This window comes from Bombus vancouverensis, chromosome 9 (genome assembly GCF_051014615.1).
Source record: "Bombus vancouverensis nearcticus chromosome 9, iyBomVanc1_principal, whole genome shotgun sequence".
NCBI classification, from domain to species: Eukaryota; Metazoa; Arthropoda; class Insecta; order Hymenoptera; family Apidae; genus Bombus; species Bombus vancouverensis.
This window is the reverse complement of record NC_134919.1, coordinates 5,277,598-5,294,784: the sequence shown is the minus strand read 5'-3', so window position 1 is coordinate 5,294,784 and position 17,187 is coordinate 5,277,598. Positions and strand designations below refer to the sequence as shown.

General features: G+C 33.8%; 1 protein-coding gene across 2 annotated transcripts in view; it reads left to right on the top strand.

Annotated features, from left to right (window-relative positions):
• Positions 1-15,001, top strand: part of LOC117163447 (uncharacterized) — a 371,317-nt gene extending 356,316 nt beyond the window's left edge. The window contains exons 11-15 of one of the 2 annotated variants that reach the window (XM_033345728.2): positions 3,413-3,511; positions 5,889-6,227; positions 8,193-8,408; positions 9,413-9,563; positions 10,051-15,001. In XM_033345728.2, coding sequence (XP_033201619.1) covers positions 3,413-3,511; positions 5,889-6,227; positions 8,193-8,408; positions 9,413-9,563; positions 10,051-10,787 — 1,542 coding nt within the window. In that variant the 3' untranslated portion in view covers positions 10,788-15,001. The remainder of the gene's footprint in view (positions 1-3,412; positions 3,512-5,888; positions 6,228-8,192; positions 8,409-9,412; positions 9,564-10,050) is intronic. The other variant, XM_033345729.2, reaches the window with a different exon arrangement.
• The last annotated feature ends 2,186 nt before the right edge of the window (positions 15,002-17,187 follow it).

Sequence of the window (17,187 nt, the reverse complement as noted above, 5' to 3'; positions counted from 1 at the left end):
GGAGATTTCTGCAGATTAGACGCATAGCTAAGCAGACGGGTCTAGTATTCATGAATATGGATTTTTCCTACCGGTTAGCTGTGCACCATCGAGGCTTTCGTCTTTAGTATGGTCTCGCTGGTACTATCTATTAACAAATCTGCCTCTCTTTCTCTCTCTCTCTCTCTCTCTCTCTCTCTCGCATTCACGTACAAATAGATAACTGTGTAAACTAACACAGTTATATGTGTATCTATGCGAATCAAACGATACGTCCCGTCCTCGCAACACTCTTTTCGTTGAGTTCGCTTAACGAACCGAACATAACGAATTGGATATTCTGAAATTTTGCAAATCGAATATTCCAAAACTGCAGATACCACTGTTTAAGTAAAAAATGCATTTAACGAAAAACATTCTTTTTCAGTAGGCTTTGGTACCTTTTGTGCGTATTTATTTTTACACAACTAAAGCTATGTTGGAATATTTTTCTTTGAATGGATATCAAATATTTTGTACTCAGTATTTTTGGTTATTATTGAATGTGGAATATGAAATATTGGGATTTGTGCAAAGGTAAAGAATAGGAAAGTGTTTTACAATATAATTAATTTTTATAATAACCTCGCAGAGATTGTAGCTTTACAAATTTAATTTATTGCAAAGAATTTGATCTACGCAGTTTCTTAGATTTCCCTCAAATTGTATTAACATGTAACATTTAATTTAAAGTGTTACCTATTCTTATGAATTTATCGTTAATTTTCTCCCATTTCAATGAATGCATTACGAATTATGAATTTCAATCTTTTATCTTCATCTCAACCAAACTGTTTTCCAACAAACTTTTTGCTGGTAAAGTTGGCTCACAAGTGGTTCATCTTGACCTCCTTATTGTTGACGTCCATCGCTGCATTTGTACAGCACAATATTGTAATTAAAAAAACCCACTTTATTGATATTGCTTAATATTATTAGTATTATAATAAAAAATCCAATTTTTTTATTGTTAATACACGTCAATTATCTATTTATCATCGTAACTAATTTATAAGTTTATACTATTAAATTAATGAATTTGAGTTGTGATTAACTTTAAGCAGAATCCTTGGGATGAATAATCTGACCGTGGAAGCGGAATATGTAGCTCCTGTTTCCTATTCTGACATCTAGGCAGAACTGACAACCTCATTCTCTATTTCTTTCCATACATATACTCATACATTGACACGCCGAATACTAAGTGTATCATTAATTCATGTAGATATGCGTAGCCTGCAGTTGCTATCTACTTGTGTAACATGCAATTTCTTTTTATTAGTGTACTAAATGGTCGCCACGGTTTTACTGCTTTAAACAATGCAACTACACTTTCTTACAAGCAACTTCGGTAAATCATGCAAATTAGAGGTATTAAATAAAAATGCAACAAGCCATTAGGAATCATTTTCTCACTTCATAATCATTTGTACAAAATGGATTTCTCATGTGTGTAATTGTTTACCTTTTCCTGTAAGAAAATATTATTTCTATTTAATTCAAACGTTTTAGGAGTGACTTGTGCTAATCATTTAAACAAAATATGAAGATTTCTCATACCCTTTTAGGATTAAAACAACCTCTTATCATACTGTAATTTTTCCATGCTCCTGGGAATTGTTTTCGAACTTAATTTAGCTTCCGTCTTTAAAAAAGATTACTTTTGTCATTTGTTCAGTGAACTCTTTGAATAACATCTAAGCATTTAAAAGTCTGACATATTCGAAATCCAAACAATCGATTGCCGTGTGATTTCTTAATAATTCTGTTACTGTCAAAGTATTGGATCTTTATCGAATCATCGCAATAATCAGTGCTGTGTATAGTACTAGTATTATTGTTATAAATAATAGAAGTATTATACGAAGACAAGAATAACGCACGAAACATTTGACAATGATTATCAAATTGGCTTAATCTATCAAGAATGATAATTCTATATCATGTTTATAGCTACTTACAATTTATCACGTAAGATTTCACAAGAACTTATGCAACGCCTGTAAGATCTCTTTTCATATCAAATTTAACGTTTTTAGTTTCTACCAACGAGACAAAGTAAAATTTGAGTGTGTTTCAATGGAAAAGAAAGTTTTTTCATACGAAGACTAATTGACAGCAGTGCTTCATGAACTTCACGGTGAATGGCTGAGAATGCAATTTTCAGAAATTTAATTCAAAGTTTTGGAACATCTAGTGCGCTGCTCTCAGTTTCTGCTACGTATTAAGGTGTCTTATCGCAAGTTGTACGGCCCTACGATATTAACAATATATCAGGAGTTTGTACATAAAGGCATACTTTCAATTCACAAGAGAATGCTTTATCTTAAGTTTTCCTTGGGGCATGTTTCGATGGAAATTTGATACATTTTATTTTTTGCTATTATAATACTTTAAAGTGATTAGGTTTTCACACTTCTACATGTACATGTAATACGTCAATTATATTTTTACACGAAGATTATTTTAATAAAAAACAGTTACCTCTAAAAGTGTTTTGCGGTTTGAAATAATGTTTTAATAAAATAAAATATTTTCATGCAATTGAAGAAATTAAAAATTGAATAATTTGTATAAATATCAAAATGTCAAAATGCTGGATGAATTTTATACAACTGCGACTCAAAAAGTCAAGAGTCCGATCGTTCTAAAAATCTATAAAACGTTTGTTGGTATTATCAGCACAGTTTTTTACGTTCTCTCGCGGAATTTAAAACATTGAATTCAGGTCCACCAATCCCTTCCATTTTCTTCTTTAAAATCACAACAGCGTTGCTTACATAATGAACCAACTTATGTTTCAAATTATGTTTTGACTCTATTGAATAGTTAGTATTTCTATAATTCTAAATAAAATTGATAACGATTAATTTAAATCAATTAAAATAATTCACGAAATAATATTAAATGATTAGTTTAAATAAAACTCTTCTTAAAAGCAATAAATAAATTCAAAGATAATAAAAGAAATCTCCAAGAGAATAGGTAACTTACTAAAATTGGAAAATTTCAATATTAATACTAATCGGGATACATCGAATGTATAAAATAAACCGACACAAACAATTTAAATGTGACCTAACTTCATCTTCTACGAAGCTCATGGCATGCACATCTTTTGGGCTGACCCTCGTATATGCACGTATAGCAACTACTTTATTATATTCACGACACATACTGTAACACGTTTTGCTGTACTACTCGATCTACATTTATATATTACATGGTATCTTTTCACGTTTGATTTTGAACTAGCATTTTTTCTTTCCATAACGACTCTTGATCTCCTCTTTCTCTAACGAGCATTTTACGTGCTACTAGACAAAAATAGAGCCCGCTTCTCCTTTTACATATCCATGAATTAGAACTGTCTCTGCGAGTATCAACATTTTAGAGCCGGAGTAGCGGCGAGGAAGGACTATCGCCGAGCCAAAGCAGCGACTACGAGGATCAAGAAGAACTCGAGAATCAACACTCGGCCGCCGTACACACAGTACGTGACATATACAAGTCCTCCTTTCACAAAAGTGTCTCCTTTCTCTCGAATTTTCTGTCCTTTGTCGTTTCATTCTTTTTTTTTTTTTTGCATCAGTATGTTTGCATGATCCGTGGCTGTACTTAGAACGAGTGTTTAAATGTACGGTACATAACACTAACCAGCGATGTTTATTCTTGCTGAACTGATGCATGTTCAAGGGGTTTGTAGAAAAGGATGATTTGTTCGTTATCCGTTTTTAGTTATTTTAGGGAAGATTATTTTGTAGTAATTATTCTTTCTTTCTTGTTTGGTTTTATATTGGTTAATGGACTGTGATTAATTATTCGAATTCATGTACTTATGAATATGATTAACACTAGAACTACCAAAATAGCGAGAAGGGTTAATACGTAAATATATTTTAGATTTTTGTGTAAAGAATTATAGAAGTGTATGTTTGGGGATTCGAATAATTTTTGATAAAATATACGGATTTCGATTACTTTGGTGCAAATTTAATCGGCAGTTCTAGTGTTAAAAGCATTATAATAAGCATTTCACATTGAATGTTTTATATATTTATCTACTAATCTACTAATTAATAAGGGGATCAATGACGCGAAGTACTCTGCAGAAGATAATTCAACATTATGTATGATCAAACAATATTTAAATAAATATTAAACTATTTGTTATAATATGTTTAAAAATATAAATTGTTATTATGTCGTAAGTAATTTAGAAGAAAATTCTTATTGAACAAGTTGAAATAAATTTTGAATTCTGAAATTCAACCATATCACCAATATGAAACTTGGTCATTTTTAAGAATCAACAATTAAGAATGAATTGAATGGGTCAAAACGTCTATAAAAATGAAAATGAAACCGACATTATTTTTCTTTTAACTCAACATACTATAATTGTGGTTATTCTAATGTTTACTATACATAGACATCTAGGATAGTTCCTTCCTTAATTTCTTGTATCTTACCTATCCTCTAGGGTAAGTAATTTATTCACATTATTAATATTCATTTTCACTCATCTGGTTGATCTCTCGTACAACGCTTACATGGCAATAACATTTAGTCACGTTTGACTTCTCTGCAATAATTTTTGTAAAACACACGTTCGGTTTACTCTCTCCAAAAAAAAGTCACTTCCTTTTAAATCTCAAACCAGATCGGTGAAGTCGATATCAGTTCAAAGTAGAATCGATTGCATGCATGCTTTTGTCATTCGAATTCGTACTGTTTCATTGAATTACTTGCCAGATACACTTTAACCGAGTAGCTAGCGTTTCGTTAAAGACGTACACATATCGAAAAACACAAAAGTAGACGCTTTTGTACATTATCACCAAGATATACAGTTACACAAGTGCGTCTACTCCACCGACAAGTCGACAACGACGTCAGCTCGAGGTCCGTCAGACTCTGTGAATCTTCCACGGTCGTGCCTTACGCATAATCGTTGCATGTTCTCAGTATCACAGAACGATCTCGTTCGAATCACGAAAAAGGATCCAGATCTCAGTCCCTGTTGTAAAAAGATTTCATTGACAGACTTTGCATCGATCATCGAGGAACTACGCGAAACGAACTGCCTAGAATTCGTAACGTATGGCCGAGTAAGGTGCGTTTAGATCAAACGAGCAAAGACACAGAGAGAGAGCGTCTGATTGTGCTCGTTTAGTTAAATGGTCGTTGAGCAATCTGTTCGTAAACTGATTTACACCAGAAGAGCTAAGAATACGTTCTTTTCATATTATTATTCGACCACTGGTTATATAAAAGTACATGTGTCTTTTTTTCTATTGATATGTTGTGTGCTCCATCGGGTATAGAATTTTTTGTAAAAAGTAATTATAAATCGAAATATAGAAATTTGATATATATGTGTACATAAAATAGCGTTCGATAGTACTTCGACAAGAGATGTAACTCAAATAAATGAGTAAAGAGTTTATATAATTCAAAAGAATCATATAAAATGTATACGGGCATTTCCGTGCAATCCGAAATGAAGTGGGAAAGTAAAAATATGGAAAAGACATATCTTTATACGATCTATACAAAATATGTTAATGTGGATGTTAATATGCTGTCATACGTTACCATATCATGAGAAAAGCAAAATGCTAAAATTAATCTTCGTTTCTCCATAACTCCAAAAGTACGCTATTTAATATCTCATATCCGATAAAAGAAAGAAAAAAAAAAAAAAGAAAAAAGAAGAAGAAACGGGCATTCGTTGCGTGTAAGTCTTCGACCTAATTCACTTATTACCATTGTGAAGTTCCTCTTTTCATTTCCATCGATATAAGCAAAAAGTCGGAACGATGTTCATTATTTTTCAATATTATGCAATCGTTCGTTAAAATTTCCAGTCGGAAGCTAGTGCTTTACTTGAGGGCGATACGAGGGCGGGGATCGCAGGACGAGCACGAAATTTGAGGCACGACGTGCAACGGAAGATTTCAAGGTTGCGTCAGGACCGCACATCATCCGAGGCGTTCCCGTGCAGCGCGAGCAGCGTGGAAAGTCTCCCAAGCGGAAGTGGCTCGAGCACGCAGGCACTTGTGCGTGCAGGAAGCAATCACAGCTCGATATCCTGCGAAGACAGGGATGCTATCAGTCCAACGTCTATCGGGCCTGTACTTTGCAGAGCCAGGGCTCTGGTCGATTATACGCCTAGCCCTTATGACAAGGAAGCACTAAAGTTTAAGGTTTGTTTGCAAACTATTATCACAAATGACTTAGCCGTTACAGAAATTTACATTGCTTATTTCTATATTATAGTATAATTTCTATATTATAGTATAATTTCTATACAGGTAGCTTTTATAATCTTATGCTAGTAATTTTTCAAATATAAAATGTATTCATGTCATTATATCTTGGACTATGGATGTTCATGAATTTTTAGGAACAAAATTCTTTACACAACGTATATAATTTGCAAAAATGTATAAAATGTCTAATGTAGAGCTTTTAATATGGTATTTATAGGTTTTATTATGCTAACATCCGCGGTCCAATTATATTTGTTATTTTATTATAATAAAAATTCGAGCATATCTGGGGTTATTTAAGAGAAAAAGAAATTTACAGTTGAGTGATTTTGTAGGAATACATCATAATATTCATTCTATATACACGCAAATATTCATGATACACAATAACTCTCAGATTAGTTTAATCACAGACATGTTTGCATGTGCGCTCCTCTATGTCTGTGATTGATACGAATCCTTGAACAAGCACGTATTCATGAATTATATCTGAATTAATTTGTTTAATTTAAATGGGTTTCAAGTAATCAATTATTGCGTGATCAAAGTATTATAACGCATTATGTTAAATCGCCATATATATTAAATAGCACTATGTAGTATCATTTCACTATTGTTCAAAATCTTGACATTTGACACTTTCGTGATGCAAACGTATAATATTTTAATGCAAATAATAGATTAGACTCAATTAAAACTAAAATGTACACTTCAAATGAGCAGTTTATTACTTGTCCCTTATTTTGTTCATTATGTTCATTTCCACGCCCTAAGAACGTATTAATGAGTAAGTATTGATAATAAATAAACCCAAAGATTGCATTCGATATAAAACTCACAATAATTATTTGTAACTGTTAAATGCACACATTGGATAGTAAAACCTCCAACACTGTTTTACTTTCCTCGATTTTTCTCTTATTTTGAGTCGTAGAATCTCCGTCACCCTACTTGTACCACGATTTAGAATCCACGATATATATTTTTATTTTTATATCTTTATATCATAAAACACCGAATCGATGATAACGTATAATGTAGAACTCAACTTTTTATGAGACAGAAATATTCATGAAACTCTTTTTCTGACAATACATACGTTCTTTACGAATAAACTTTCGTACAGAACATATGAAATAACTACTTCAATATGAATAAACTTACAGTAGAATTCCATTTATTCCAACGAAATGTTAATTCGTCTCCAATTAAATGATCTTCTATTTATTGCACCCAGTTATCCAAACGTGAGCTATTATTATGCATATAAAGAAAAAAATCATAGATACTTAGTTGCAATCAGATATATTTGTCTGCCAATGGTTTCGACTTATATGCAGTGACTATATAAAGTATTTATACATACTCTTACTTTCCCATGAAGTGTTTTTTAGGTTCCACATATCATTTTCATAGTATCAAATGTTTGTAATGATCCAAAGGTACTACTAACCGATATGAAATTTATTATAATCGGATCGAATTAATTGGCAAATAGATGCAATAATAAATGCACTGGGGCGGAGGGGGGGATATTTTTTGCAACTACTGTAGATACGGAACATATTTTTACCAAAGTAGCAAAACCAGCTGAAACACGCATATTGATCAACTATAGATCGCACCATATACGTACACCCTTGAAAAGAGTCCCTGCCAGAACTAGAAAGTATCGTTACTGCCAGAACTCGACGCTTACCTCCTCGTGAAAACGAACCCTTATTTCTCTTTTCCTCGATATTCCTTAGTCCTACATGACTTCACGATAATACCAGCTAGTGCGAACAGAAATACAAAGCGTCGAATCTGTTGGTTTCTTCGAATTAGAAGGCGCAAGAGTTCTCAATGTTTTCTCACGTGGAAAGCACCAAGCAAATTGCAACACGGTTTTTATTGCAGAAGGGAGACATCATCGACGTGGTACAAATGAACAAGAGCGGCCTATGGAAGGGTGTTTTGCACAACAGGATAGGCCACTTCAAGTTCATAAACGTCGAGATACTAAACGACAGGGTTCCAAGGCGCGGCGAACCCGAAGGCCGGGGGAAGTGGGGCCAGAGGTATAGGCAGAAGCCTGGTTCCGTTCAAGAGCTCTTGCAGAGAATGAATCTTCAGGTAGAGAGCAATATCTTGCCACGGCTCGAACAAACTGATTCGCATTTGCATCGCTTCGAATGCAAAGCAGGGAACCTTGCTTTTATACGTTTCTTTATTTCCTGGACTTCTCTCTTTTCATCCATATCCAACCTTCGCCCGCCCGCTCCCCTCGTTTCTTGCGTGCACCTTTTATACCGCGTACAATACACAGCACCACTGAAACGTCGCGTGTTCCTTTTTTTCGTCGACACTTCCCTTTTTTATATCCATCTGTTTCTTTCCATCCTTATCTTACCTCATCGATTCCATGTTTTCTCCCCTTTCCTTGTTCCTCCTTTTTTATTGGTCGGTGTTTTTAGTGATAAATGTGTACGTTCTTTCCTCGTAAATGGTGATATGGGGGGTGTTAGGAGATTTGTATTGGCTTCGAGATTTAAATCTGGTACATTTTTAAGAGGATGTTACGTTGATTTTTAAAAAAATAAACGAGATGATTCAGATATAGTGGTTTTGTTTGGCAAAGAGTATAGTAGTATATCGCAAGGAGAATATGTGTGATTAAAACGTATTACATTCGCGAATATAGTAGTTTGTTGATGAATTGGATGTAAGAAGATTGGATTGGCTTCAAATTTCAAGTCCGGTCCATGTTTAAAAAGATGTCACGTTTGGTTTAAGAACGGTACGAAATGATTAAAACATAATACTTTTAGTGAAAACGGTATAGTGCATCGCAATAAGAATATATGTCATTAAAATATAAATATATATAATATATATGGGCTGGCAGCATTATTTTCCATTTAGTGGAAAAAATATATATAAAATATCAAAACATGTATATAGTATACTAATAATAATATATAACAATAGTAGTATAGTATGCATATCATAAATCTTATAATAGCTTAATTTTTAAATGTAAATAGTTTAAAGAAACAGTATTGTCCTGTTTCAGACAAAGACATTGATTAAATAAGACAAACTAAAAATATTGAAATGTTGAATAATGTGTTTTCCAGGAACACATTCCAGTATTTGTATTTAACGGATACGAGGATTTGGAGCTCTTCAGGGAAATTGAGGCTGCGGATCTTGATTACTTGCGCATACATCAGCCAGAACATCGCGCGAAGATACTCACAGCTGTGCAACTATTAAATGACCTTCAATGTGAGTTATTATATCAGATCGTTTAAATTTTTTATTTTTGTAGATCGTGTTTTTATTTTATATTTATTTATTTATTTCTTTATTTATACAAGGACACGCACCATTATTTTCCAATGAAGCGTTTCATAATCATCAGGCTTCATATACTTTATTTTCGTAGTACGAAATTTTTCTAGCCGTACTGAATGATACAGAACTTAACATACTTCGACTTAAATGTAAATCCTACAATAAATACTTTTCGTAGCTGCTGTATAATAGATAACAAAGTACACCATCGCCACATCTCTCACTAGATAATTTACTTCTCCTCGCTAACTCATCATTAATTCATGCACTTCGTCCAAAATCAGACATTACTCCGACCTAATCCAAAGTCACTTACCCCGATCACTTACGACTACACCCGTACTTTGGCCACTTCTAAACGCGCAAAACCAAAGGTAAAATCCGAAACTGTAAGTTGGTTTTTGTTCTGTCCTAATAGCCGGAAGCGAAGGCGATTTAGCTTCGAGCTCGGAGGGCGACGAGGTGAGTCGACTGGTCTTAACCTCTGGCCAGACATCCGGCCATTGTTCACCGTTTAATCGCCGCCAGTTCCCGCGGGACTCCGGTTGTTACGACGCTCACAAGAATTCTACCAGTCGACGAACCGTAAGCCCGGAATCGACCACGACTACCAAGCTGCCCAGAGAGAACAATCTCGACGCTACAGCATCCACGAAGAACGTCAGCGGTGTCAGCACAGAAGGGAGCACTGTTTCCGATAGCAAGGACGACTTTCATCCTAACATACCAATTACTAGCAACGTAACCAGCCAGAAGGAGGGCCAGTTCGACAAATCGCCGTTGCTCCGTAGCGGCAACGTCCGGTTCATTGCGAAGAGAGGGAATTTCGGCGAAACGGTGGTGATAGAGGATACTTGCGAGAGCGGGCAGAAACTCGGCGGCATGGTGAAGTATGTGGTTGGCAGCGGTGACCTTGGCCTCGAAGGTACCGGCAATATCACCGGTTTGGGTCAGAGGGGTTGCCTCAGTGAGAAGTCCAGCGATTCCGGTGTTAGCTCATCCAGCATCAGCTCGGCTCCGCCACCAAGAGATAAAGTTCTCGCCAATGTTGCGTCGGACTCACCTACCAAGAATTTTAGTAATTTCACCAGGGCATCACCGACTTCCCAGCCAGCTACCAATAAGAGTCAAAGCGGTGAGACTAGTTACCAGTAGAGCGCAATACGAGTGAAGTTCGAACGAGACTTATAGAAATTTCCTTTTGCCTTCATACTTTGCACTCTTACGTGTTTCTGTAAATTTCCATTCGCAAATTATTGATGCACTTACGCGCCGTTTCACGCGGAATTTGGACGAACTTTATACATCAACGCGACTGTACAATGGCGACTGGAGAGAGTTCTTCTGCCGCGTCATAAGTACTCTACACTTAATAGGGGTTAGGATATTCGACACGAGTTTAGATAGGTGGACTGATAGCAAATATACCATAAAAAACAATTTTGGTATCAGGATTCTTTGTAGGTTCGAATGTTCTGATGAGTATTCGAAGATATATGGAGATAATTATTGAAAGTATGTGGAGTAAGTACAATGTATTAGTAGAATACAATAGAAAGATTGGTATATCGGTACGTCTTGTTTTAGCTCGTTTGATAAGTTGTAGCTTTCCTGTAATATACCGAAGCTATTGTAAAAGATAATAATTATCTATCTAAAATCCGGTTTCAATTAATCAACCTGGTTGTAAGGAAGCTACCCGATGCAAACGATTTCACTTGAAAGGGGATTTTAAGTCAAACAAAAATTCACACTGATTGAAAGATTTCAAGTTACTACTTATATGTCAGGTAATTTGATGTTACAACTTGAATTTAAGCAACTCGACTAATCTCATCGAAGCTTAGAGGAGAAATCTTTGCAGAAAGGTGAATTGTTGAAGCTTATTGAATATAACTGATTGATTATGATCTGAATGATTGAATATGACTGATTGATGATGAGATTGATTATGTAATAATATTTAACATTTTAATTGATTTATCAAGCGAAGATTTATATCGGAAAGCATGAAAATGGTTGTAATTGAAAAACGAGCTTAAACGCAAGATGTATGATTCGTATATGAATCTTTTTATTGTTTTGCTTGAAATCAGCGATATAATGCTGCTCGACGTCCAATATATTCCGTGAATGATGCAGTGCAGGGTTTCTTTCGTTTTCATTCGAGCTTCGAGTCGAAAGAAATAGCACGGTGCTTCGCTAACTTTTATTGCCTTATCGATTCTTTGTCCTCGTTACTTTATAATCAAAAGTCTGCCGCACTGCTCGCCTTCTTAAACGAGAATTTCAACTTTGTTTCGATATTAGATTAGAATATTACGTGATTATTCTCGTTCTGAATTTTCATAACTCTCATTATCGACGAAAAAAATATAAAAAGACAAAATGGGACAAAAAGAAAACTTAAGCATCTTTGACGAGAAAAGTGAGCAAAGTGTTTCGACGTTTGTACTTGTACGTGAATGGAAAGAATTTGGCAGTAATGTTCGACAGGAAACAAATGAAATGCTTGCCATGTCACTGCCAGTCATTTCATGATCTCGTCTATCGTTTTCGACGCTCGTATAATTACTAATAATAATATTGTGATAAGATTGCATTTACGTCTAAATAATTTGTAAATAGGTAAAAATATGCAATAGAAAGATTCGTCTTTGCAATTTGTATACAATACTAAGCTACGAGAACAGAGACTAAAGGAGATGTTTAAACGAGAAAAGACACGTTGATCCGTCGATCCTACTCGACGTTGGGCTTTAGTCAGCTATTTAATCTTTTTCTATAAGAAGTGGCTGATTATTAGCCAGAAACATCTAGATTAAAGACTGCCAACACAATTTAAACTTTCCCATGGGGTATGGTGTTCATTCATTTTTTTCTATGTTCGAGTTTGACTTACTTTAATGCCATAAGAAAGCTAAGTGATAATCGTAATGATCTGTCGTTAAATGTTATAATTTAGAAACTTTTTTTTTATTGCCAGTTTTATATATATATATAATATTAAAAAAAGCTACTATATATATATATACATATATTATAGCTTTTTTTTAACTAGAAAATATTTGAAATTCGAGTGTAATCAAGTTGGGTAAAATAGTGGAGTATTAGGTACTTACAAAATTTAAATGACATTTTTTCTTCCTTCAATTAAATTTTCTAATTTTTATAATAATGATAATAATAGTAATAATATTTTGTTGTAAATTGTATAGCTTCTTCTTCTTCTTATCTCAAACAAATAATCAATTTTATTTAGAGATACTTACTCGAATCTTTGGAAAAAGATAGTCAATTCACGTGAAATTGTATAACGAGTTGTTAAATCGAAAGTTTATTTATCGAAGTTCCTTGTACAATAATATTTTGTCCAATCTTGTAACACAATTGACTTCATCGATGTTTTCTATTCTTTCGATGATAATATTTTATTTGAAAGAACTACATTATTAGTACATGATCGACAATCCCCATCATCGATGCAACTTAGTTCTTCGACAAGATGGTAAATCTGTACATGTGTATATTGACTATACCTGCAAAAGAGAGAAAAAAAAGACGTTCAAAGTTATAAAGTTTTTGTATGTACATATACAGCACGCATAGAAACCTAACGATGTTTTATATTGATCCAATCCTTTGCCAAAACTTTAGACTATACAAATCTCTATACATAAATATACATATGTTACATATATCATACCGTTGGTTCTTATGTATATCTTTTGTATAGTGTAAAATGATAGACGAATTTAAAAAAAAGTATAAAGCGACGCAGTACGAGATCAGGAATGAAAACCAATGGGAATTCGTGAATAAAAAGAAAACAACAAGAAATTATCAAAATGGTACGATTATCAAAATACGGTCTAAGAACTCTATTATACTGTAAATAGAATATATAAAAATATATATTCGTTTCGAAAGGATAAATGAAACACACAAAAGCGATTCGATGACTATCCAAAATAGCGGACTGATGAGCAAATGTTAGGAAATCTTTATATAGGCTTTTAAGATGCATGTTTATCTTCTTCATTATTATCGATTTACAAGGTAGTTGTTAGAAGGTTTATCCCTTTTTGTAACAAGTCTGTTACACTTTTTCGTACGACCATTGACGAATAGAGCATCGATTCTACGTAGAAACGAAACTTTCTAGGAATACGTGAAACTCTAAACCATGATTTGACTCGGGGAGATCCCGGAGAATAAATAAGTTGACACACGCTGCTTCCATGATAATAGCGATTGTTTAAATACGTACTTTATCAATATACCGCATTAAGTGATTTGTATTGCAAGGTTCGATCGTGTCCAAGCGACGAGACGAAAGTTGATTTACGTTGATCTTGAACATGACATTAAGTGAGGTTGATATTTCCAACGGAGACGCTATACGAAGAAAGAGAGAACAATTTTACGAATTTTTGCAGAACGAATTATGAAGCCAAAATCCTCGTTACTTCTTGTACGCAAATTACGGTAATGGCATAGTTTGTCCGTTCCATCGAGAATAATATTACGTGTAGAGGACGAATCAAAAAAAAAAAAAGAAAAAAATATATAAAAAAATAAAAAACGTAAGAACGAAACAGTAAAGCAGAATGAATAGTGGCGACGAGCGAGACTAAATGGAAAGAAAGAGAGTGAGGAAAAAAGAGAGAATGTGAGAGTGCATGGAAAAAATGTTAAAATTAGTAACGTTTTGAGAGTATGATTAGATGCAATACAAATAATTTTATTAGTTCGAGAAAAAGTACGCAACATTTGATGTAAAAAAGTCAGATTCGTTATAAAAATAGATGCAGTGAATTATAATCGAAATAAGTAATTTGAAGAGATAGATACGTGAGGGTAAAGGTGTCTTAGTAAAAGCATTAAGTGTGTTTGCGATTCGAATTTCGTACGAATGTGAAGTGAAACGAACGGACGGTATCCATCTTGATCTAAACGATCGATTAATTGAGAAAAATGTGTGGTCACCGTGAGGAAATTCGACGAAAGCACGGTGGTTTAAGAGAGTCGCTAAATCGCTAGTGAAAATGAAAATAAAAATTATTAAGCATCTACTTAGCGGTCTAGTCCATTTTTTCTTGCAAAGTTTACAATTTGATGCGATATATGTATAATGTACATAAAGTAAGGAAATAAATGAAAAAAAGGAAACAGAATTAGGAAATGGCAATCGCGTCGGCGTGAGTTGCTGAAACCTTTTTATAAGCTGATTTTATATTTATTGATTAATTGCGGGTTTTATAGAGGTAACGAATTCGTAATTCTTATCGTCTCTCAGTTCTTGTATGGTTTCCAACAAGTGTTAATTTATTGACTGTGAATAGAAATAAAATGGCGGAAGATTCAAATGAACGACGTTGTTTTTGCTCCCCAATCTCTTATCGCTTCTATATGTGATAATTATTATAATTAGTTCGTGGATGTTCATGCATTTATAGGAAATTTAATTGGAAAATATGGAAAAATATATAAAATATTCAAAGTGGAGTGCTTCTTATATTTAAAAAATGAAACAAATTTTTATCTAGCGATATATTCATGAAAATATGATTTTGCAGAAACATCCACAGGCTGCAGAGTATATAAAAGTATAATTCTATGTAATTCAGTATTTATAGGTACAATCACACATGTAAGTATATTATTAATTCCTAATCTATTGCCAACCAAATGACAATGAATCAGAATTCTATGTTCAGAAAATAATTTTTCAAATAGCTAGATATTGAGCTGTATTATAAATTATATCAGCAATTGGCCCAACAATGAAGAAGGAAGCTTCGAGTAACGAATGATTCATCCTTTACTGGTCCTTTACTGGCAACTGAACAAACTTTATACATTGGTTGTTTGCCTCGATCTTTACAAGGGTTTCTCTCTAAGTGGAAACTCTTGAAAATGAAGTTGTTTCTTGTATTACACTCGACAGTGGCAATTCGATTATCAACCGTCTTATAATTAAGACATAATATGCTTATACTTGCTGGAAGTTGATCAATGCACTTCCCTCTTTCGAGTATAAAACCACTTGAACTTATCATATCAGTTTACTGTAATTTTATATATTTAGACTAAAGTTATAATATATTGTTTAATAATAATAATATATTCATAATTTTGGTTAATTCGAGTGTTTATTAAAAATATCAAAAAGCAATAACATTTTCATTTATTCCATTGATTCAAAATGACAGTTGAAGTATACCATGATAAATAAAGAACGTATCTAATGGGGATAATAGAGAGGTTTTCCAAGAGTGATATAACAATGGTACGAAACGGAGGAGACAGTAAGTTCATAATTTATTCAAAAAGCATTAGATCAAATGAAGAATGGAGAGATGAACAAGTGAAAATGTACCAATACGTAGGTACCTCGTTCCGGTAGAAGGGTTTAAAACAAATGAAAATAAAATAATCAAAGCTGTGTAATATTCTCTGGGATATTCTAGTACCTTTACAGGTTTATGGTTTTCCGTGAATAAATCCATATTTATATTTGTTATCAGAAATATTGATAAAACGCGAAATATCACAGAATGTCAATGTGCAAGGTGGGTAGGATTGATTTTGCAAAAGATCTGTTGCATTTAATCCATTATCAGAATACATTAGGGAATTCATTATTAGAATTTCATGTAAAATGTGCCGCATAAATCATAATGTAGTGGACATTATGAAAATTATGAATTTTTCTACTGTTTTATGGAATATCAAGAACTGACAACTTTGTAATCGCATAAGTGATCGCGTAATATAACTTTGGAGCAAATTCTTTTGGAGCAAAGATAGGAAGATACTGCCAAAAATGCAAACATTCGAAACTCAGATGAAAACAGAGTACACGGAGTATAGTAAATTAGGAACAGACGATGTCAAAGTTAATCAGAAGAATTTAGTCGTAGTGTTTCCATTCGTTATTCACTCGGTTGTGAAAAAACATTTCTCAGATTATACGTGCGAGCTTTTAGAGATGAGAAATGCAGAAAATACGCTGTCAGAGTGCACAGTTGGTCTTTTGAATGGGGCTCGTTCACCGAAAAGTGTGTCATAAAAGGGATGCTCGTCAGTCGAATGAACTTTCAAAGAAAATGCGATAAAAAGCGTTTAGTAATGTATGTAAATGCACCCTCCGAGAATCATTTCGAACGTTACGGCATGTACGTGTCTATTCGTAACCTTTATTTGAGACCCGTAAGAGAACTCGAGTTACTTTTAGTATAGTAGATTATGGCGGTAATAACCCGACAAGTTTCTTTTCCACGCTAACGGCGGCTACCGCGTAAGTAAATTCGTTGCCCGTTGGGGTTGAAATCTAATTTAACTTTTAAAGTCACCCGGCGAAATTACAATGATTTCCTACAATACCGGATTGCCGCGTGTGTGTAACTTTTTAACTTCCCCCTATTCGCCAATTTTCTTCGAACGATGAGACGAATAATTGGAAATATCTTCAGCCTTCTCCGAGATTTTCTCGGAAAAATGGAATTTCATTTTTAAATATTTGGTATATAACACAAGAACTGATTATCGT